This window comes from Thamnophis elegans, chromosome 5 (genome assembly GCF_009769535.1).
Source record: "Thamnophis elegans isolate rThaEle1 chromosome 5, rThaEle1.pri, whole genome shotgun sequence".
In the NCBI taxonomy this organism is placed as follows: domain Eukaryota; kingdom Metazoa; phylum Chordata; class Lepidosauria; order Squamata; family Colubridae; genus Thamnophis; species Thamnophis elegans.
In genome coordinates this window covers 68,354,270-68,378,967 of record NC_045545.1, presented here as the reverse complement: position 1 = coordinate 68,378,967, position 24,698 = coordinate 68,354,270, and the positions used below count along the sequence as shown (strand labels likewise).

At 37.5% G+C, this 24,698-nt stretch overlaps 1 protein-coding gene across 1 annotated transcript; it reads left to right on the top strand.

The window, feature by feature from the left end:
• Positions 1–23,004, top strand: PIGU (phosphatidylinositol glycan anchor biosynthesis class U). The gene is made up of 12 exons (XM_032218675.1): positions 1–214; positions 1,389–1,453; positions 3,140–3,199; positions 4,338–4,400; positions 6,273–6,382; positions 8,667–8,767; positions 10,836–10,933; positions 11,955–12,109; positions 16,171–16,314; positions 17,502–17,626; positions 18,760–18,902; positions 21,102–23,004. Exons 1-12 carry the CDS (start codon positions 85–87, stop codon positions 21,213–21,215), a joined length of 1,308 nt encoding a protein of 435 aa, XP_032074566.1. The 5' UTR covers positions 1–84; the 3' UTR covers positions 21,216–23,004.
• The last annotated feature ends 1,694 nt before the right edge of the window (positions 23,005–24,698 follow it).

Genomic DNA, 24,698 nt, shown 5'->3' with positions numbered 1-24,698 from the left:
TTCCTGTAACCTGTCCTGTAGATCCTCAATGCAACAGACTAGCGTGGGAACTACTGCTAGTTTCGGCCGGTGTTTTACGCCAAAATGGTGGCTCCCTTAGTGTTGGTGGTTTTGGTGGCCGTAACGGTTCGGGCCGCTTTATTCCGCTCCAGCCTGGCCGGACTCATCTCTGAGAGGGTGGAGGTGGCGTCTCCTTTAAATGCCTGGAAACGAGGTGAGGCCTACGGAGGGGGACAGTGGTGGGGATTGGTGGTCCTCAAAGGGCATCTCCAGGAGCTTGGACGCCTGGAAGCACTGAGCCTTCGTGGGGCGTCGCTCTGCCCCATCCGCCGCCCTCGCGAGCCTTGGAGTGGTCGTGACCAAGCAGGGTTTTTACCTTGGGAAAGATATATTGGTGTCAAGGACGCTTTGGCTGCGTTGGCACGATGTATTTTAACCTATTGAGTTCCTGTTTTTCTTAGGACTAAGCCTCGAGCCTTGCGGTCGCAGCCTTGAGTCTAAGGAAGGGTTAAATGGACATAGGGGAGGAAGAAGGAAAGCAGCGAGAATTTGGGGCGTTTCTTTGCAAGGGGCTTTGTTTTTTTCTAACGGCTTTGTCCAAGAAATTATCTTGCCTTTGTCGTTTTTAGTCTGAGATGTCAAAAGGCTCCAGAATTTCACCAAGCCACACATTCCAAACCAAAAGGTTTGGGTTCCTATAACAGGCTAAGCTGCAAGTACATCACACATTAGATCCAAGCATCATGAATAGGCTGTCTTCTAGATGAGCTTCTTTTATTTCTATAAGTCAAAGTACATACACTCTCTTTGACACTTGAGACATCCCAGATCTCTGGGATGCAAAAAGTTAGGACAGTAAGTGATGTCTTCTGCAGTAAAACAGAGATGTAGTCACCTAGCAATTTTGTAAGAAACTTATTAACCAAATTGTATAGAAAGTGAACATTTACCCTTGGGTCATACTAATTTGTTCTTGATAATGCCCAGAACTGTGTGCAGTTCAGAGTGATGCAGTTTAATTTAATTTTTAATTTAATTTGTCAAGCATGTATAAGATAATAGATATAAGTATAAACATGATTATGAATACAGGAAATGGATATGAATAAGTGGGGACAGTAGGACAGGGATGGTAGGCACATTGATGCGCTTATGCACGCCTGTTACAGACCTCTTAGTAATGGGGTGAGGTCAATAGTAGACAGTCTAAGGTTAAAGTTATGGGGATGAAACCACAGAGTCAGGTAGTGCATTCCAGGCATTGACAACTCTGTTACTGAAGTCGTATTTTCTGCAATCAAGTTTGGAGCGGTTTACCTTGAGTTTGTCTCTTAAGTTTGTATATTAAGAAGGATGTAGCTAACAAGAACTTATTTTCTATTTTCCAGTGGTTGAAGGACTAGCTTTACTTGATTTGGGTGTATCTCCGTATTCTGGAGATATTTTTCATGAAGTAAGTATATATAGTTTTTGCTGTGAACTGCTTTGATATTGTTACTCCCATATAACATGCTTTTTATATTGAAGATGAGAATATAATGTGAAAGAATCTATAGGATTTAATAGAATTATATTGTCTTCTTACTTGAGCTCCTGAGTGCATAGGTGGATACACAAATGCAATTCACAGGAATGCTTATTTTTTAATTTTTTGATAATAGAAATAACTCAAAACTCGCATCTCAATTTGTTGAAGTCTATTATTTCCTGCTTTGGGAATATTTTTACAAAATGAAAAAAGATATATAAAATAGTTAAATGAAATAAATAAATATAATTCTACGATGCAGGTGGTGATTACAGGAAGTAAAATACCTTGTGTTCTTGGCATAAGGAGAAAAAGAACAGGTCTTTTTTCCCCTCAGAAACTGGCTTATCACGTGTATAATTAATAAAGTATTTTTAAAATACCAAATTTTATCCTTACAGTGTCAGATCAGTAGCAAAAAGATTCATAGATATTTTGTCAGAGTGTTTTAGGAAACTTAAATGGAGGGTTAATGTTTATGCCACCTGATAGCACTTGTGGCGCAGTGGTTAAAGTGCAGTATTGCAGGCAAACTGCCCGGCCAAGAGTTTGATCCTGATAGGACTCAAAGTTGACTCAGCCTTCCATTCTTCTGAGGTCAGTAAAATCAGGACCCAGATTGTTGGGTGCAATATGCAAAATAATGCCTCTACATTATAAACTTCCCAGAGAGTGCTATAAAGCACTGTGGGGCACCATATAAGCCTAAACGATATTGCTATTGCTATGCATAAAGGTAAAGTGAAATTAATATGACATTTAAAGTATTTTGCTTGGAAGGGAAGAGTCACCCTCCAGGTCCATTTATCATAAAAACCCATTAGCTATAATAGCACAGCTGTTAAAATATTAACATTGTTCAAAAGTAAGATTTTTCTCTTTATGAGACTGAAATGATCAAAACTAAAAATATAAACAATCTTTTTTTGTGCGCCTATATTTTTTGTATGCCATAGTACAAACTAAGTTCACATCCTTAAATAGCAAATTCTAGGTTGTGACTACTTTGTGACTATGTTCGACCACAATTGAGCCCAAATGTTCCATTGCTAAACAAGGCAGTTGTTAAGTGCGTTTTGCTCCATTTTACAAGGTTTTCTTTTTGCCACAGTTGTTAAGTGAATCACTGCAATTGTTAAGTAATCATACAGTCATTAAGCAAATCTAACTTCCCGCATTTGACTTTGCTTGTTGAAAGCTGGCTAGGAAGGTTACAGATGATGATCCCATGTTCCTGAGGCAGTGCAACTGTCACAAATACATGCCAGTTGCAAGCTGAATTTTGATCATGCAGCCAACAGGATAATGAAACGGTCGTAAGTGTGAAAACCGGTCATAAGTTACTTTTTCCAGTGCTGTTGTAACTTCAAACAGTCATTAAATGAATGGTTGTAAGTCGTGAACTACCTGTCCGACTTCAGTATCTTTTCTGTTACACCAGTCTTAGACTTGTACAGTGAATTACTTTTGCATTAATGATTTTGAGTATTCTCTGTAAAATCCATTCTTAGAAGACACTAGATAGCTATCATTTTCACAATTAATAAATAAATAAGCTTTGATCTAAAGACAAGTTGTCTAAGATAATTGTTTCTTTTTTCTTCTTCTTAGACACCGTTTATAATATACCTCTTTCATTTCCTGATTGATTATGCTGAACTAGTGTTTATGGTATGTAATTTTCAACCATCAGATAATTGGCTCTGTTTTCAGAATTTATTCTTTGATTTCTTCTGCACATAGAACATATTTTTTAATTTACAATATACACTTTTTTAAAGACCTAAATCTGTCTGAAAGTCTAAGCACAATTAATAAGTAAACATAATTCATTGAACTCATTAGGAACTTATGGAACTTAGTAGGATTCTTGAGAAAAAAAACATGTTTAGGATAACATTAATATTTTATGTGTATTTTTAAAACAAACATATATGGAAAAAATGATTGGCGTAACATGTACAGCACCATTGTTCATCTTTGTCAACTCTTTGAGTACCTTTCTATATTTCCAGAAATTTTCAATAGAACCCCACATCTGGAGTGCAAAAATCTGGATGACAGATAGCTAACAACAGAGAGATATAGGCAGAATTTTTTGTCTGCCCTGTTATGGTTGTCCAGACCTGTAGCTTTATACTTTTGCTTTTATCTAGTGATTGACCAGATGTTTGCAGCCCAGATCTGTTAACTCTAATTTCATTCAGGGTAAGCTGTCCTACTGCTGAATAATTATCCAAGGCATTGGAAATTATTTTAGAAACTCTGGTATACCGTAATTTCTTGACATTTACTGCAAAACTTCTTCCAAAAATGTTTTTTGATAATACTGAATATCCCAGAGTTTGTTAACTAAATAATTTATTGAATCATGTATGTAAAAAAGTTTCACAGTTGTATATATTGAGATCAGGACATCTCAAAGGTTATATACATAATCACCCATTCATAACTATCTAAAATAGAAATCACTTAGCCATAGGGATGTGTACAAAAAAATCCATTGCTGGCAAGTTGAAAATACTGTAAATCCACTACCAGCAATACTTTCTGTCACAAAGGAATTTTGATGCCTAATAAAAATGAGACAGTTCCTTGATGCCATCTTGTGAAATTAATTCTACCCATGGCTTCCCTGCTCTAACCTACATAGCCAGAGCATTGTCTAATTACAATATAGTAATATGAACTAATTTGTTCAGACAGTCCTAATGTTAATTTAGAAAACTTGCTTAATCACTAAAAGTACAATTTTGCATTGAGAAAATAACCTGTGGTTTGGTATTCTTTTGATTTGTTTTCCGTTCAGTTTACAGATATTTTGACGGCTATAGCCCTTTATTTAGCTGTTCAGGATTACAACAAAGTTTTGGTGAGTAGATAAGTGCCCATTTTTATTTATATTACTTTCAGCGCATTTTCTTCATACTGTTATATCCTTCCCAGCTTCTATTTCTAAATACAGCCATGTTTTTCCCTCCCGATATTTTACATATTGTTCTTTTGGGCTGAGAATCCTGGGAGTTGTCAGAAGACATTTGCAGCTGAGGAAGGCTGCTCTGCTCAGACACCTTGGCTTGGAAGTGCCTTGCTGTGAGCTGGATTCCATTCAACATGCTCCTTTGAATGGTTTCATGTGTCAGTTGTTGGCAGAGCTATTCTCAATCCATGTTGAACATCTAGCACTTCTAGTTTTAGATTGATTCATGATATGCCCCAAACCTCGAAATTTTTAACATTTCCCTGAAAGTGAAGAGGGGGAATGCTGTTTCAGGGGGAAGGAATAACAACATAAGAAGCCTGCCTCCATAGCAATGATGGGGCTGATGCAAGCCTTGCCAAGTCTTATAGGATGGCCAGAATATACACAATTATATTTAAAGGCTAAAGTGCGTGCTTAAATCAAGAACAAGGGATGGACTAGGGTTTTTTGTTTATTTTTGCAGAGGAAAACTAATTTAATGTGACTTCAAGATTAATGAATTCTTATCAAACTATGCACATTCTGTCTATCCCATAAGATCTGGCAGGGTTAGCATGTTCTGGGTCCCATCAGTGCCATGGAGACATGCTTCTTATGTTGCTACTCCAACCCTCTGGAATACCATTCCACCTTTCACCTTCAGGAAAATGTTAAAATTGGAGGGGGGGGCAGGGGGTTGGCAGATCCTTGGCCATTTGTAAACCCATTTGAACGTCTGTCTTCAATCTTTCTTTGGTTATTATATCTTATATTTTATGACATTTCTAAATGTTACTGTACAGTGCTCAGAGTCATTGCCAATTAGTTGATGTTACAATTTAGATAACTTAAACAATAACAAATTAATGATGAGTATAATCCATGAACAGTCATGAATATGCTTCTTAATAATAGCTGGCTGCTCCCTTTCTCTCAGCTGCACTGTTTGTCTGTGCCTTCTAGTGTTCCCAACTGGAGAAACCAGCTGAAATAACCCATGGCTTGTTTTAGGATAATTTTGTAAAACACATTATCCATGATCACAAGCAGAGTACACAATATTACAAGCCAGCAGCTGCTTGAAATACATGTTAGGCAAATGTGTTGAAGATAACTGGCATGAGTCCGTTACCCAGTTATGAGTTGAATAAGATGCATTCTACTACCGTATTTTTGGAGTATAAGACGCACCGGAGTATAAGGCGCATCAAGGTTTTGAAGAGGCAAATTAAAAAAAAAAGTTTTTGCACTCTACAGACCTCCCAAAAACGGTGTGTTTTTTGCAAAAATGGGTCTGTTTTTTTTTCTCAAAAAAAGAACATGCATAGCCTTTAGGAGGCTTGTAGAGTACTCCTGGGGGCTGGTGGGGGGAAATTGAGCAAAAAATGGCCTGTTTTTCGTTCATTTTTGGCCTCCCCAGCCCCCAGGAGCACTCTGGAAGCCATCTAAAGGCTATGCACAGCCATTTTTACAAAGGGGGTGGGGTTTCGGGAGGCCAAAACTGCTGTATTCAGTGTATAAAACGCACCCAGATTTTCGCCCTCTTTTTTGAGGGAAAAAGGTGCGTCTTATGCTCCAAAAAATATGGTATTATTGCATTTTGTCAATACAAAAGAATCAGGGCTTATGTAATGATAAATCAAGTTGGTGTAAATGTTGAATTTATAAACTTGGATAACAATCTAGGGATGTAAGTATTTCTTGCAGGAATCATCATAAAAATGGGCAGAATTGCTAAACAAATACATTACTTTTACTTATACACTTTTTCTTTGTATTCAGTTTAAAAAGCAAAAACTGCTAATAGAATTGGATAAATATGCATCTGATGCTGGAGAGCTTATCCGAACTCCTATGGAAATGTACTATGTTCCTCTCAAAGTAGCATTGTTGTAAGTATTGCTTTTCAAGAGAGATTGGAAACTACTGTATTTTTCAGAGTATAAGACACAATGGAGTATAAGACGCACCAGGGTTTTGAAGAGGCAATTTTTTTAAAAAAGTAGGTAGGTAGACAGAGGGATAGAGAGGGAGAGAAAGAAAGAGAAGTACAGTAGGGAGGGAGAGGTAGGTAGATAGATAGATAAAAGGAGAGAGAGAGAAAGAGAGAAATACAGTAAATAGGTAGGGAGAGAGAGAGAGAGAGTAGGTAGGAAGAGAGAGAGAAATACAGTACGGAGGGAGGGAGGGAGAAAGAGAGAATAGGTAGTAGGTAGATGTTTCCAGGTGTATTATCCATGTGCTGGAGAAGGAAATTATTGACAATCTGCAGCACCTAAGACTTTGTTTCTGCTGGCCCAGCACTTGATCAGTGTAATTCTCATCAATCAGTTAAAGAGCTTTCCAAAAGAAAAAAAATTTTTTACACTCTGCAGACCTCCCAAAAACAGCCCGTTTTTTGGGAAAACAGGCCCGTTCCCCCCCCCCAAAGGCATGAATAGCCTTGGGGGGGGGGGCCTTGCAGAGTGCTCCTGGGAGGATGGGGGGCAAAAAACAAGCAAAAGCCCATTTTTCTCAAAAACGGGCCCGTTTTCTGTCAAAAAACATGGCATGCATAGCCTTATGGAGGCTTATAGAGTGCTGCTGGGGCCTGGGGGGGCAAAAAATGGTCCATGTTTTGCTCATTTCTGCCCTCCCCAGCCCCCAGGAGCTCTCTGAACGCCTTCATAAGGCTATGCACGGCCATTTTGGTGACGGGGCGGGGCTTCAGGAGGCAAAAAAATGCTGTATTCAGTGTATAAGACGCACCCAGGTTTTCAGCCTCTTTTTTGAGGAAAAAAAGTGTGTCTTATACTCCGAAAAATATGGTTAGTTTATCTTCCTTATGCAGAGAGAGTGGGAACGTTTATTTTATTTTTGAAGACACTTTGCCTCTTATTTTGCTTTTTCAGAAGTCTGTGACTTTGTGTGATTGAGGAATGCTTCTTGGCTGAGGATTTGAGATTTGTTTAAATTAGATTTATACCCCAAATAAGAAAACCAGTTTAGTGGAGAGATTAAGGCATCAGACTAGAAAATGGGTGATTGTGTTCTACTCCTGTCTTAGGCACAAAGCGAACTCTGTGCCTTTGGGCCAGCCATTCACTCTCAGCCCTAGAAAACAAAGAGTGGCAAACCACTTCTAAAATCTTGCCAAGGAAACCTTAAGGAGGTGTCCAGGCAGTCACCAGGAATCATGATTTGACTCAAAGACATCAAAAATAAGCAAACGTAAAAACCTCCGAATGGAGTTGTTTAAACAACCAAAATATTTAGGCATACAGTTGCCTGGTGAAAGAGTAGGAATACTTTTATTGCTTAAAATTGTATTATTATAAAGGTAATGATTATTCTTACATTTTATCTGCCAAAGGGGAGAGGGCTCCTAGTGATTGGAATGTGTCAGCTCTTTTGTTATTATGTACATATCCACATGCTATTGCCTTCTGGGAAAGCAAATATTATGTAAAGCACATAAAAGAATAAGAAGTGCCAAGCAGATGAAATTAAAGGCAGGGAAGAAGAGAAAAAAGAAACCTAGTTACTAACACCATTAAGTATACCTTTCTATACTTTACAAACTATTCTTGCTTGTATTATGTCTGCATAATTCTTCATATATTGCATTTGTTCACTTTTATCTTTTTGAGGGTCATCACCTCTATCCAACCACAACTTGTTTGTCTTTCATTTCAAGCCACTCACTTTCCTTTCATGGTTTTGTGATTGAGTGCAGAATCCCAAATGTTTGGCTTGAAGAAAAGACAATTGCAGAGGTACATGATAAAGGTGTTTAAAATAAAGAAGGAAGTGGACAAAGTATTTCTCCCTCTCTTAAAATACTGGAATTAGAGTTCATCCATTAAAGTTGACTGGAAAGAGATTTTGGACAAGCAAAAGAGAACCCATCTTCACACAGTACATAATTGATTTATGGAATTTATCACAGATTTGGTCAAGGAGGACATATCCATTAAGATTAATAAGGGTTATTAATCTTGAGACTCGATGTTACCTGTGGATCGAGATAGCATACCTTCAAATACAGTTGCAGAGTAACAAAAATAAAAGAGGAGAATATTTCTATCTTTCTATATCAATTCCAGTTGTAAACTCCTCATGAAGCATCTGTTTGACTAATTTGATGGGGGGGAAAATCATATATATATGTGAACTTGGATGTCTCTTTTTTTCCAGTTACCTATTGAATCCATACACTGTGTTGTCTTGTGTGGCAAAATCCACCTGTGCCATCAACAATGCTATAATTGCATTCTTCATTTTGGCAACAATAAAAGGTAATGTACTTTGCTTTTCATGTAGAAATAGACCCCTTTATACTGCTGTGCATATTGAATTCTTTACAAAGTTTTTGATCAACTGAAGATGTTTTTGCTTGATATCAGCAATTTACCCATTTCGTGGAATGTTCTGCACCAAGTTTTATAACATCTGCATCTCTTCTGTTTTCCTCGGGTGTTGTCCAGCTAATTGCAGTCTTGGCATGATGCTGATCTGGAAGAGATAAAACTTCTCTCATGAAGCACATCCTCTGCTGTATCACAATATCCTGTATTCTGATGAGTTACTTTTTTGTAGGATCTCAGCATGTAGGATTGTAGGATCAATAATCATGATAGGCAATGCCAGGATCTTTCAAAGGCAGCCCTAATAGAACACATTTCATCTCTGTGCCACCTGCCAGGTCATCTTCCATGTTTCACTGACATTGAAATTGGCAAAACAATACTTTTGTAAAATTGGAACTTTGTCTCAGTGTTAATAATTGCATGGACCAGATTGGGAACAGCCACTGAAACAACCATCAATGCTTTTTATAAACATACTTTATTTTATTAACGTATTTAATTTTTGTGCATTTCTGTGTAACATTTTTGTGGCTTACATCAGATTAAATCCAAAACAATGATCTGCATCTGCTTTCAATATATTCTTTCATGTCGTGTTTTAAATAATGGAATATTGAGATCTGCTTTGCATGATATTGCATGATAGTTCTGCTACAGCATAAAAATGTAGAACTGGGTAAATAGAAAAATGATGCAAACCTCAGCAGAAACACCTGGGCTGCATTGACTTCTAAAATAATTTACTCTCAGAATATGTAATATATGTTAATATACCATATTTTTGGAGTATAAGACGCACCTTTTTCCCTGAAAAAAGAGGGTGAAGATCTGGGTGCGTCTTATACACTGAATACAGCATTTTTTTCCTTCCCAAACTCCGCCCCTTCACAAAATGGCCGTGCATAGCCTTTAGGAGGCTTCCAGAGTGCTACTAGGACATGCACACTTAGATTTCCTTAAAAGTGACACAATTATACTAATGTTTGTAAGGACCACAAGGGAATATTGATTATACTGCTATTGATGGTTTCCTGACAGGGAAAGGGGAAATACAAATATCATTACAAACCTCTTGGTTTCTGTCATGTCTTGTTTCTAATAGCTAAGCCTAATGAGATTAAGAGTTAGGTCATATCCAGGCACCAAGACCACTTGCTCTTAGTTTAGAGTTACAGTATTGACTTAATTTGTCAGAGCGTTTGCAGCATGACTACTATTAGGACACAACCCAGGAGCAAAACACAGCACATAGAGACTTAGACATTTAACAGTGGTTTATATATATATATATATATATATATATATATATATATATATATATATATATATATACACACACACACAACATTTAAAGAAATCTACGTGATAGCAAATACTTGATAAGTAATCAATCTTCTTCTTAACTCTACACGGAGAACTGGATATAGGACACAACCCAGGAGCAAAACACAGCACATAGAGACTTAGACATTTAACAGTGGTTTATATATATATAAATATTTATATATATATAAATTCTCTACACGGAGAACTGGATACCGGACACAAGGAGAGAGAAAAACGCCCTCTCCTGTCTGCCTTATATAAACACCTTCTAAAATGGTAAAGACTTTTGTGGACCCCTTCATAGTCTTCAACTGGCTATACCAGTGCTGATTCATCTTCATTGCATCAGCCTTACATTTCATCAGCTTTACAGTTGCATCGGCTTTACAGCTGGTGAGCTCTTAAATACCGTAACATAATTGATGAAGGGAACCAGTGCAGCAGATGCCTTTAAAAACTGGATTCCTTTTGGGATCATTTCAACCTTATAGTTGAGGCACCAACATTTAGACTTTACTGTTTAGTTCAGAATGCACGACATCTCTACTGAGAATTGCTGCGCCAGCCCACATTTTATATGGATTTGCCATAGATATTAAGTACTGTAAATATCATGTTCACCTAGAAGCTTGTTATTGGCTATTTATACCATTTTCTCTTTATCTTGCAGGTAGTGCTTTTCTGAGTGCTATATTTCTGGCATTAGCAACATATCAGTCTTTGTATCCTCTTACCTTGTTTGCACCAGCCCTTCTCTATTTATTACAGGTATCTTATTTCCTAACAGCAAATGAGTCTTTTTAATATCTTCAGTAAATAAAAAGATTAGCCACCATGAATTGCTAGTCCTGCAGAGGAATAACTATATCTACAGGATTGCTAGTAGGGTGATGGCTAGAATGGGAAAGCAAACTGTAAATTGCTTGCAAATCATCTTCATAGGATCAGAAATCTTAACTTGTGACCAAAATCATTGGGAAATTATCTGTGCTGCTTCAAGGGAACTACTGTTCGCAGCTATTTCTCTGAAAACAATTAAATCTAGAAGAATGCAGCTGGCAGTGGTTCGCTTTCATTTACCTCTCTCCCACTTCTCTGACTAAAGATTTGCAAAGGCTTTGCTGTAATACTGTTCTCTCAACTCCTAATCCAGAGTCAATGCAGAAGATTAGCCTGGTTGATAGTTTCAAAAGTCTTTTAGAGCAAGAAAATCCAAAGGGTTGATCTACCATTTTCTTTTCCCATTAAGCTCAATCATGAAAGCAACCAAGGCTGATAAAGTCCATCAGGCCTCAACCGGAGTTGTAATGGAATATATAATTTGCATTACTATAAACCACTCAGAGTCACTTTATAGGGGAGTTAGGTGGCATAAAATTTTAATAAATAAAATTATATGCAATTTTGTGAACTGCAACGCTATTATGTAAGAAATCATCAAGAAACAAAGAAGAGTGGATCCACTATTATTTCCTTCAAGGTATCTTGTACCATCCCTCCTGCAAAGATGGATTTTCACGTTCTAGATATATCCAGACAGTTTTTTTCAGCTAGATCAATTCCTTCCTATGCAGGAAAAACTACACAATCGTAAACACAATAGCTTCCTAATTGTTATATGAGCTTGAGAGTTAATCTTCCCATAGCAATTTTTTCTTCTAATGTCTATACTTAATATCTGAAATAAATGTGTTAAATTGAAAGAAAGCTTTTTCATGCAGTTTGCTTGCAAGAAACTACATACAGACATTACAAAACTATACTTTGTTGTCACTTTTTCTCTCTCCAGCGTCAGTTCATACCAGTGAAAATGAAAAGCAAGGAGTTCTGGTTTTACTCCATGCAATATGCAGGACTATATTTGGGGAGTCTGATGGTGATAATTTTCCTCTCATTCTTTGTCCTCAACTCGTGGGATTTCATTCCATCTGTTTATGGTTTCATGTAAGTAGATCCTGTTTGTCTGCATTATAACCACCTCATATAGGACAAAGATCTCTTTCCCAAAATTGTGAGTTCAAAGTATGAAACAAAACAAAAGAAAACAATTGAATTAAGCCTTCTATTTTAAAAACATTTACTTTTGTTCAATGGCTTACTAATTAGACCAGTGGTCCCCAACCCCCGGTCCGCGGACCGGTGCCGGGCCGTGGAGTACCTGGCACCGGGCCGCGCAGCGGCCGGGGGCCATGCAACGGCCGACTCTTCACTCATGCAGCGCCGTCGCCGGAGGGGGGGGAGCTGCGCGGAAGCACAGGAGCAAGTGAGGCGAGGAGGAAGAATCCCCCGCTACTACACCACCTCCGCCCCCTCCCCGAGTCAGCCGTCCCCTCAGTGAACGCCTCCGCCTCTTTCTCCTTTCTCGCCTCAGTCGGCTCGCCTGGAAGCGAGGCGAGGAGGGGGCGGACCATGCACTGGAAGCGGAGCCCTTGGAGGCCCTGGCGGCTTCCCCGCCCGGCCTTGGCTTGTGAGAAGGAACGGTGGGAGAGGTAGAGAGAGAGAGAGAGAGAGAACGTTGGGCAGCTGAGGGCGGGGGGGGTGTCTTTTGAGGGGAGATGGGGGGCAGCGCACGGTGGAAAAGCGGCGGTCTTGCCCATCCCTTCCCTGCCTCCCGCCCGCTCCAGTTGCCGCAGCCAGGGGTGGGGGCTCGGTGCCTGAAGTCTCTTGCCTCTCTTCCAAAATTTCGCCAACGGGCATCGGTGAAGCGCGCTCTTTCTCTTCCTCACAAAACACATTTCCTTTCCCCCCACGCGTAGTTATTGGCGATATGGACTCTTGGAGGCTGCGCTCCCGGGTCGCGTTTCCTTTTTGCAGCCCACGAGAATGCCTGGTTCTGAGCCTCAAAAAACAAGAGTTCTCTTAAGGCTGCAAAAAAGGAATATACTTTGGTCCTTGAAGCGCTTTTCCTGTTATTTGGACATTATATATATACGTACGTAGATACGTACGGTATGTATATATGCATGTATGTATGTATGTATGTATATGTGTGTGTGTATATATACATATATATACATATACATATACATATACATATACATATACATATACATATACATATACATATACATATATATATATATATATATATATATATATATATATATATATAGGTCTCTAGTTGTTCGGGTTTTCTCCCGCGTAGAATTGGAGATGTCTTGGCTAAGACATCTCCAATTCTACGCGGGAGAAAACCCGAACAACTAGAGACCTACATACTAACACCCGCGAAAACCTCAGAAAATATATATATATATATATATATATATATATATATATATATATATATATATATATATATATATATATATATATGTCTGTAGTCCATAATATAGTGATGATTTTAAAAAAAATTAGTTGAGCACATGGAATCTTTTTTCTTTTAGTATATTTTGGAGGTGGGGGCCCACTTTGTTATTTAAGATAGTATCTCCTTTTATATATGGTAGTGAAGATACCTAATACTCCCACCCCCTATTTCCCCCACGACAATCAATGTGTCGTTGCGAACAACGCCCTCCCACCCCTGCGCGCGCTCAGCGGGCCACGGTAAAATTATCAAAGGCTGACTGGTCCGCGGCGATAAAAAGGTTGGGGATGCAGCACTGCAGGCTACTGCTAGATCAGCAGGTCAGCGGTTCAAATCTCACCGGCTCAGGGTTGACTCAGCCTTCCATCCTTCCGAGGTGGGTAAAATGAGGACCCAGATTGTTGGGGGCAATATGCTGACTCTCTGTAAACCGCTTAGAGAGGCCTGAAAGGCCTATGAAGCGGTATATAAGTCTACTGCTATATAGACGATTTCTTGCTTCAGCATTCTGGATAAATAATATACCTTTGTTGATCTGAATGACCTGGGAAGTGTTTAATTAGTTCAGTGAAATAGAAGTGTGATTAAGTTATCCTGGGTTGCATGATTTAAAAAATCCACAGCTTAAATTTTGTGGAATGAGAAAAGCTATGTTCACAAATGCTGCAGTGCATGTAAAAAGCTGCATATAAAAGATGAAACATCTTCATTGGATTTTGAAAAGTAGGTTAGATTAGCACTTGCCAGGATTGTCCCAAACATGGTTTTCAAAAGGTCACTGGACTTTTTTGAAAATGTTTTGTTTCTCATCTAAGAAGCGTCTTCAGTTTTTCCATTTCTTCCAGAACTGAAGAAGCTTCTTAGAGAAGTGAAATATTTCAAAACTACCTTTGGGGCAACTGTGGCCTGGATGAGTAAAAATCTCTGTACACACCTGCCAGGATTATTTTATAGGAAAGTCAATATAGTGCTGTGGTTTGGACCACGTTGTCTATTTAGCGTCTTTGAATTTTTTTTGTTTCCAAACACTTTCCCAGAAATGACAGTAAATGACAGTAAAAAAGAAATATAATTTTCAAATTGCTTTTACTAGTTTTGAATGTTATTTGCTGACATTTGTCTTGCAACTTGTTTCACTGTATGGAAAAAGATCAGCATAATCTTAGATTATAAATGATGTACACTTGAGAAATGATTAAATGATAAAGTTCAAATATATTATTTATTTTTATTATATTCATTTATTCTATTTCTTTCCCCACCCATCTCAACCAAGTGACTCTGTATTATCTATACAATTATCTTTTGAGTAGAAGTACTGAAAATGGATGTTTATTTTCTGCTCTTTTATTATTGAGAGGTTTTAATATATATATTTTTACTAATAAAGACCCCATCCAAAACCCAAAATAAAATTGTTAAAAGAAACAAATCTTGCTGCTGTGAAAAGGCAAGCAATGGTGGACTTCAGTTTCTTGAATAAAAATCAAAAACATTTTCAGATGAATGCTAATACTCTATTTCTGTTGGGTATGATTGGTAAAATGTAATGCATTTTGCAACTGAGAGGAACAATTATACGGTAGTTGACTAGGCTGGAGAGTCAGGGCTCAGTTACTTCGTTCCTCCGGCAATGAATTAGTTTAGAATTCAGTAAGTTTTATTTATTTTTATTTTATGTATTTATTAATATCCCACCTATTTATTTAAATATCGTATTTTTCAGAGTACAAGATGCACCGCAGTATAAGATGCACCAAGATTTTGAAGAGGCAAATTAAAAAAAAAGTTTTGCATTCTGCAGACCTCCCCAAAATGGCCCGTTTTTTGCAAAAATGGCCCATTTTTTGTCAAAAAAAAAAAAAAGAGCATGCATAGCCTTTAGGAGGCTTATAGAGTGCTCCTGGGGATGGGGGATGGGATGAGCAAAAAACGGCCCATTTTTTGCTCATTTTAGCCCTTCCCAACCCCCAGGAGCATTCTGGAAGCCTCCTAAAGGCTATGTATGGCCATTTTTGCAAAGGGGGCGGGTTTTCAGGAGGCCAAAACTGCTGTATTCCGTGTATAAGGCGCACCCAGATTTTCACCCTCTTTTTCCCCACAACAACAATCCTGTGACCTAAGTTGGACTGAGAGAGAATGAATGGGCCAAGGTCATCCAGTCGGTTTCCATGCATGAGGCAGGACTAGAACTAAGTCTTTTGGCTTCTAACCTGCTGCCTTAACTACTAGATCATACTGGATCATTGGAAATCACTATGACCAGTCATGCTTAGGCTTAATATGTTTCTGGACAAAAGACATTCTATAACATAATTAAAAAGACATAAATATATAATCCTTTCTTCCAGCTTTAGGGATGTTTCTTCAGTAAATCACTCTCTTTTGAGCTAACCTATCTCATAGAAATGATTTGGGGAAAGATAGAAGGAGAGAACCTTGCGCCCATTAACTTTTGCTCCTGAAGAAAAGGCTGAATATAACTCTTAACAAACAAAAATAATTTAAAAGTATCTTTTTTAAAAAAAACCTGGGTTTATTTTCATGTCTTCATAGTGAACAAAAACACTTCCTGTTTATAGTGTTTTCTGCAACATACTAACCCAGACATCTTTTGGAAGTTATTTGTGAACCTGAATATAATTTTATAGATCTAGATAATTCACTAATGATGATATTATTCTGTCAATTTCAGCCTTTCTGTTCCAGACCTGACACCCAATGTTGGCCTTTTCTGGTATTTCTTTGCTGAAATGTTCGAACACTTCAGTCTCTTTTTTGTGTGTGTTTTTCAAATCAATGTTTTCTTCTACACTATTCCATTGGCGTTAAAATTAAAGTAAGCAGCTTCTTGACATTTATTTATTTGCATAATTGTAACATGCTAGTTTAGGTCAGATTAATTGTTGGTAATATTTGATATTACCTTACTTTAGCTAAAAATTAAACTTGCAAGAATTGATTCAAAATAATTCAGTCAGTTTAGTTTTTCCTATTAAGAATTTACACTTTTATAGGTTACTGGCATTATATAGCAATAGCTATTTTTTCTATTTCCTTTGTCTTACACACGCTACAGGTAGCCCCTGGCTTATGACAATTGAGCACAAAATTTCCATTGCTAAGCACGATAGTTGTTAAGTGTGCTTTGCCCCATTTTATGGTCTTTCTTGCCACAGTTGTTAAGTGAATCACTGCAGTGGTTAAGTTAATAATAGGGTTGTTAAATGGATCTGGCTTTCCCATTGACTTTGCTTGTCAGAAGGCGATCACATGACTCTGGGACTGCAACCGTCGTAAGTACATGCCAGTTGTCAAGCATGTGACCATGGGGGTGCTGCAATGGTTGTAAGTGTGACCAATATTCATAAATCACTTTTTTTAATCCTGTTGTAACTTGGAATGGTCACTACATGAATGGCTATAAGTCAATTACTACCTGTAATAGCTATCTTATGAGAGAGAGTCTCTTTGGAGTAAGTGTTATGGCAGAAGGCTGGGGGAGTTTTCCCTTGTTGTAAAAACAGTTTCTCCATGGCCAAAGCCACCCAGGAGAGCAATGAAATCTTCATTGAGTATTCTCAGAAACTATTTTGAAAGAGGTTTTAATATATACAGTGTTTTAATATATACAGCAGCACTTTCATTTCTAAGGCAAATAATACACTGTTAGTAGAAAAGTTACACAAATTGAGGGTTTGAACCCCTCCAGGCATGAGCTAATACCAAACAATTGGTTTTAATTGACTTTGAATGAAATAATCCAAAACTACTCTCCAGCTTGGTAATGTTTCTAATTTTCTGTTTTGCCTCAGACTAAGATGCCTGCATGCATCATCCATACATGAAATAAATCAGAAGCTCTAATGGCTTCTATATTTTTAATACTGGGAGAGCAATCTACACAGTGACACCAATGGATATTGTGCATTAAAGCTACTTAATTGTAATTCAGAATATATAAACCAGAAGAACAGCAGCAACTCAGTCACCCAATTACTTACGGTCTTTTCTTTTCTTTTCTAGGGAACATCCCATGTTCTTCATGTTTGTTCAGTTGGCCATCATTTCCATCTTTAAGTCCTACCCAACTGTAGGTGATATTGCTCTCTACATGGCCTTCCTCCCTCTCTGGAGCCACCTATATCAGTGTGAGTTCTATATTATTATTAATGTGGTAATTGTGCATAATGGTCCTTACCTTGACACTGGGCCAGGAAGAAATATAGAGTATCTAATAAGATATCATAATTTTTCATAAGTGGATCTATTTGGGTTTCAACCTATGCTAAGGAGCTCCAAAATCTGCTTCCAATGGCTGGTTTCTCCCAACGGTTTTAATACATTTCTGAGTGAAGCAGATACAGCAGTGGAGTGTTAATTTCATCAATTGGGAAAGTTAAAAAATGTGAATAGTTGGTTCATGAAAACTGAGCGATATTCTCTACTTATTTTTTTCTTCTGATGTATTTATCTGAAACATAAGATTTTTCAGAGAATAGTATGCGGCTTTATAGGTTCAGTGCAGAGGTGGTATTCTACTGGTTCAGACCGGTTCGCCCAAAGCAGAAATCACGGGTGGCCCTGCCCACCTGCCTTGGTTCTATGGCATCCCATTTAGGCTCTTTTTTCACCAAATGTGCATAGGCAGAAGGCTGAGCGCATGTGTGGAGGTGGCGCGTGCGCTCACATTTGCGAACCAGTAGGGAAGGTAAGTGACTACCACCCCTGGTTCAGTGTACTGTTGAATCACTTTGGGAGTCTTGTTATAAAATATAAAACTAAAAATAAATCAATGAATTATAAAGTACTTTATCAATGTTAAATATATATATTTTTAATTGCTAAGCATTGACTTAAGTAATGCATCTTAAAAGGGTGATGGGAGACAGTACTGTATTCTATAAAATACTAGAGTTCAGAACGTTTAACATTTTTAGAACATGAAGAATTCAGTCCAGGATTAGCTTTCCACCCAGTACCCACCCATATTGTATTGTGATATCCTTGTATTTTATAGTTCGCACCTGCTTCAATTCAGGAAGTAGAATCTGGGCCTGTGTAGTTGGGAAGTCTGCACAAATAAACGTGTCAAAGTTTTCCTCCCCCACAGGAACTATGGTTAATTACAGATTCTAAGAAAGGGACGTCTGTAGCAGCTGTCTCTGGATCCACCCTCTAAATTAGTATGTGCCACCCATTGTAACTAAGATAGGACAAGCCAACAATGCCTCAGTGTATTAATTAACCAGCTTTAATGATGTCTCTGCCTTTTTTGTTGCAGTTTTGCGGAATGTCTTTATACTTTCCTGTGTCCTCATTGTGTGTTCCCTGCTGTTCCCGGTTTTATGGCATCTCTGGATTTATGCAGGAAGTGCCAACTCCAATTTTTATTATGCAATCACATTGACATTCAATGTAGGGCAGGTTAGTGAAACTAAATATTGTGTTTGAGTTAAGTAGCCCTCACAGACTCTTATTTCTAACTTTTGTTTTATATCAGTATTAAGGTACTAGACATTCTAGACATATTTGAAAGTACTGTGGTACTAAACATAAAAACATATATCCTTAGGCTCTTGGCTTTCTTTCATATCAAAAAGAAAAAGTACTCCAAATCTTTCCAGAATTAAGAGTGGATATAAATAGGAATTCAGTTAATAAGGGCTCTATGTAGATCCTTGCATTTTCCAATGATCGGACCAAATTTAATAACTTTGTATGTCTATATAACAGTTTTTCTAGGGCAAGTTAATACAATTTGTTTAGTTAATATCCATCTTTCAAATGGGCTATCACAATATTTGTCAGGGTTGTTGAACTGGACTTTTTGGTTCTTTGTTTCCAACTAATGGGCATCAACAGTGATGATCAAGGGTCTGTCTGTGTCCAAGTAATGATGTATATGATTACACAGAGGCCATAACATATAGATTTATCAGTTGTCCTGCTTGAAATATATAATTACAGCATTTGCATGATTTTGTCATTATATACATGGGGTAATATTGGCAACCTACTGTTTTCTGCCAAAGATGCTGTCTCAAATCCAAATACATTTTATTAGAGGAAAATGGGAAAGTAAAACACAATGTTCACTTATATGCGTATTACTTGCATGAGAATTTGGTTCAGCCTGGCAGGTGGGAATGACAGCTGCTTCCTCTGTCGTAGCTGGAATTTTCTGACAGCATTGCCAATTTCCTAGACCCATCTGATTTAGTAGATAAGTAATCACCAGTGTGCAACTAGTCTTTTTCATAGTGCTCCCCTATTCTTTAATGGTTGTTCATCTGAAAAGGGAAGTGGCACTCCTGCAAGTTATGTATCATTAAACCTTATTGTGATGAAATGTGTTGCTATATAAAATCTCTATTTTCTGCTATAACTAGTCAGTATTGCTGACAAGAGATAGATATGGAGCTGAAAATGACAGAGGTGACTACTCGGTTGAACCTAAGATTCAATTTTTCAGTGCATAATACTGCTGAGCAGCTATCCATCTTGGTTTGTTCCTCTTATGCTGAATATTTCAAACCATTAATTTATAGTTTTAGTGGAAATATTAGCTCATAGATTAGATCAGCTGTTCATAACTACACCATCTTTAAGGATCTACAGTACCATATTTTGTCCCTCCAAATTTATCTTCATATATTGTTTTAGTTCTATAAATCCAGAAGTTGAGCCTTTATTTTTGTGTTGATCTATTCGCCAAAAAAAAAAAATTCTTACAATATTGACTTCAGCTTTTCTGTCTCCTAAAACTGATTGCCACATTTCAACCTGTATCAAAATAGGAGAATTGCTGGCAAGGCTCAAATTGTCATTGGCAATGCGTTTTGTTGGGTTTGCAAAGGAGAAACAAACCCTAATATCTTACAAAAATAGTCCATTGGACAATGGTTCTCAAACTTTTCGTAAGGCAAAAGTTTCATTCTTTCATCTTATTAGCTTACCCACATGGTCTTGCACAAACTCAACAGGCAGCAATGTTCTTTTTGAAATACCGAAGCTGTTCTTTTGGCAAAAGACAATGTTGCTTTTCAGTGTGCAAAGAAATACACGATCTAAGACACTCTTATCTATTTTCCTTTATACCCTTTGCCATTGGCAGGTAGCTATGAATTGGCTGCATTTTCCTGTAATGACTATTTGTCTCTGAAAGGAGAAAACTGCTGATGTCAGAGGAATTCCAACAAAAAGAATTTTAATGAGAACAAATTTGGTGCCAGTTCTATCTATAATGTAAATCAGCATTCCTTAATCTTGAGAATATTAAAATGGACTTCAACACCCAGCATTCCCCAGCTGGCTGGAGTTTTTTGACTGTTGAAATCTACAGATCTTCAATTGTAAAGTTTGAGAAACACTGATATAGTGTATATACCCATACGGATTTGGGTATGATTTGAAATTAGCAATTTGGGATTTCTTGATTGTAATATTATCATAGTGTAATCATAGTGTAGCTTTAGATAAAGTAAATCCATATCTCCATAAATCAGTCTGATGTTGTTTATACTACTAAACTGTGTATTGGGCTAAGCTTTAATGTTTACATTAAAGTGCAACTATTTTGTTATAAAGGAAGTTATGTCAACTTTTTTCCCCTCTCTCTTGCAGATTTTTCTCATCTCGGATTATTTTTATGCCTTCCTGCAGAGGGAATACTACCTCATTCACGGAATCCACTTAATAAGAAAAGATAGGACAGAGCCTCTGTTGGTTCTTAAATAATCCTGGCATTTGATGTGACTTGAGGAATAGACGTTTATGAAGAAAAGATACTTAAGGGGGTGGGCGACTGATTTTTGGGAAGAAACTGTTTTGCATACAGAGTTGGTTCTAAGAACTTGTGAACAAGGTGGAAGAGACTGCATTTATATCCTGTATCCCTATTTAAAGCTATTTTCTCCAGCCATAGCATTGCTGTTCAACAATCCTTGAGTTTCTTCAGGTAAACTGCATTGGGACTTACAATCAGAATGAGCTTTTGTACCTAGAAGCAAGGCGGTAAATGCTGATGATGCTGATAATAATGATAATTTCTTGGAATACTGTTCGGAAGGTTTTTTTTTAAGAAACAAAAAGTATACATTATTTTGGTTTTTCCAGCTTTGCTTCCTTTGCTGTAATTGTACATTTACCTGCCTAAATTTACAGAGGTCTTTGAAGAAATGGAAGCTACATGGAACTTCTTGTGCTAATACTAGAAACTAGGAGGCCTGATACGACACAGTGCTCCAGACAGATGGTGAATTCAGCACCAGTCGGAACCAGTCTGGCAGACATGGAGAGCTAAATCCATGTGGTCAGGATTAGGATTAAGGTCACAAGGTCGATAGAATTTGCTCACTTTTCTTTAAAGGAAAAATGTGTTTCTTCCTGTGGAGATACCACTATGTTATTTGGATATTAGTTTTAAGGAAGAGAGATTAACACAGCATGATATAAGAAATCTTCCCTACCCACCCACCCCCTTCCTCCCCCGGTGGAATGCACATGGATCTACATGGTCATGGGTGAGCTATGTAATCCATTTTTTAAGAGATGCATAAAATAATTCCTTTACCTTGATCCAATTTTGAGAGCATAATATGTATTCTTTTTTATTTTTCTGATTTTGTGCAAAAATAATCAGAAAGCACAAACCTTTTAACTTATCTCCAAATGTATTTCCACATGATCCTAAGCCTTTACAATACTCAGACCATTACATACATATTCCAGCCTAAGTGTTACCTCTTGACAGGACAAGCAATCAAATGTGAGGGTGTTAGAAAAGAGGCTATGCAAAAAGGCTGGTCCTTCTCATCTACCTTCAGTGTTGTCTGGGCAAATTTCTTCCCTATGTATGTATGTATGGTATGTATGTATGTATGGTATGTATGTGTGTGTATGGTACTTGCTATTTTAAATTTTTCCAACTTAATATAGCTGTACCTGATGTCTTTCTCTATTAGTCACAGAATGTTTTTATCACAGGAAAGCTGAGCAAAATTTAACTAAGCTCCCAGTTATCAGAAAAAGGACACACTACTTTTAATTTACCTGTGATTGGGAGGCACTGAATTTAGTATTAAATACACCATCTGTTACTTTTTGCAAAGCCATTCTGCAGGTCACACATACGCTTTTCTTTTACAGTGTATTTCTTACTAAGTGCTCTTTCAAAAGGAATTAAAAATAAAGAAACATCTTGCCTTATTAAACTACAGAGTGTATTTATATGTGGAACGCTGCAGCTGTGTCTAGAAAGGACTCTACATTGTATTACAAAAAAAAACACCTGCATTGTCCAATCCCAAGATTGTGAACATGTATATAAAACAAAGAGCCATTCAATTGCCTCAATTAATAGATACAATCAGTACATTAAAAACCCAGTTATAATAATACACTCATTATCTATATATTCATATATTGTAATAGCTTATATCTAGCCATGGCAGCGCAGTGGTTAGATTGAAGTACTGTAGGCTATTTCTGCTGCCTGCCGGCTGCCTGCAATTTGGCAGTTCAAATCCCACCAGACTCAAAGTTCCATCCTTCCAAGGTGGGTAAAATGAGGACCCAAATTGTTGAGGGCAATATGCTGACTCTGTAAACCACTTAGAGAGGGCTGTAAAGCACTGTAAAGTGGTATATACATCTTATTGCTATTGCTATTGCTATTATATTCCAGCACTATAAGTTCACCATCAAATCAAAATTGTTTCTTGTTTCATGCAAATTGATAATCCTTGATGAATAATGTAATCTGATGTAAATTCCAACAAATCTGGATACAATAATTTAATAATAAGAAATGAAATTGATACTTTGCTAGAGAGCTTGTTGTTTTTTCTCTTATTGAGGGGGTCTTCTTTTGGCATCTTATGTCAAATTTAAGGCTGTTGCAAGGCAACATGTTGATAAGAGGAAAAACTTTTTAATATGTTACTTTATATAGGCATAAGAAAGGCAGGAACTGCTGCATTTCCAACTGACATAATTTGCATTTGGCTAGCTTATTCTAGAACTCTGCTCTTTTCATACCTTATCCAGGGTTTAAAAAGCAAGAACAATCCAGTTTCCTACCTTAGAACAAATATGGAAATAATATCAGTGGACTGTATACATAAAACTCCTATTGATATTTTTGTTAGGCCAGTTTAAGATTTATAAATTGGTATGATAGCTTTCGAGTTTTTTATTAAGATAATTAAAATGTTCAGGAATAAATTAGCATTGCCCACTTATTTTATAAAATTGTGTTGGCCTAATAAACAATTGCTTGAATATGGATTTTTATTGTTCGGCTAGTTTTTCTCATGAACAACGCAAACACCTTCACTAGTCCACTTTTTAAATCAGTGAACATTAACAATAAGATGATGGCAAGAATAGGAAATAAATACTGGTATATGTTCGGGATCTACTCTAGCTATTTTGCTGCCCTAGGTCTATAGTTTGGCTCATTTTTCACTTTCATAAGGATTTTTAAAAGGCGTCCTCTTGGATTTTTTTCTTCTTTGAGTTTTCCATTTATGATTTTCAGCCCCAGACATTATTTTTCTGGGATATTTTCATTTTTATTTCATGTTTATGCTGTGAAATTATATTTAAACCTCAAGTTGCATGCCGGCTCAGGAAATGTGCCATTACTACTTTGTGCTTTTCTATTGTGTTTTTTGGTAGACTTTTTGATTTTTGCATCTCTTAAAATTTGGTGCTCCTAGATTAGTGCCTGTTCAGCCTTAGCCTAGAAGTCAGCTCTGTATATATGTTGCTGTCGAAAATTGAAAAGTGCCAGTTACTGTATATGCTAAATTTTACATAATTACAGTGCCTGCTTATTTATACTTATACCTGCCCGTTATGAATGTGACATACCTGAAAGTCCAATCTCACAAAACAAACTTGCCATAAAGGGACAGATTTACACCATTTAAGATACTGTTGGGACTTCCTGGGAGGAGCCTACTGGTGGTGGCAGCAAAAAATCAGCTGCCTCCGAATTCCTGGCTACGTACCTGTTTAGAGGATCTTCCATCTGACGTCTTATCAGGTTTTCTTATCCTTCAGGCAAGAAGGAAAGAAGAAACTGTTTTGCTGGCAAATGCTCTTCGATTTTTGCAGCTTTTGTGCTTGCAAGGAAAGGGGGGCTAGCCCAAGGCAGAACGGCTGTCCGTGCTGGGAACTTCAAACTGCCTTGTGCAGGACAAAGTAGGTCTCCCC

Coding starts and splice junctions, on each gene's coding strand:
- PIGU (XM_032218675.1), top strand. CDS start 85: ATGGTGGCTCCCTTAGTGTTGGTGGTTTTGGTGGCCGTAACGGTTCGG. Junction 1,454..3,139: donor CTGGAGATATTTTTCATGAA/GTAAGTATATAT, acceptor TCTTCTTCTTAG/ACACCGTTTATAATATACCT. Junction 4,401..6,272: donor AGGATTACAACAAAGTTTTG/GTGAGTAGATAA, acceptor CTTTGTATTCAG/TTTAAAAAGCAAAAACTGCT.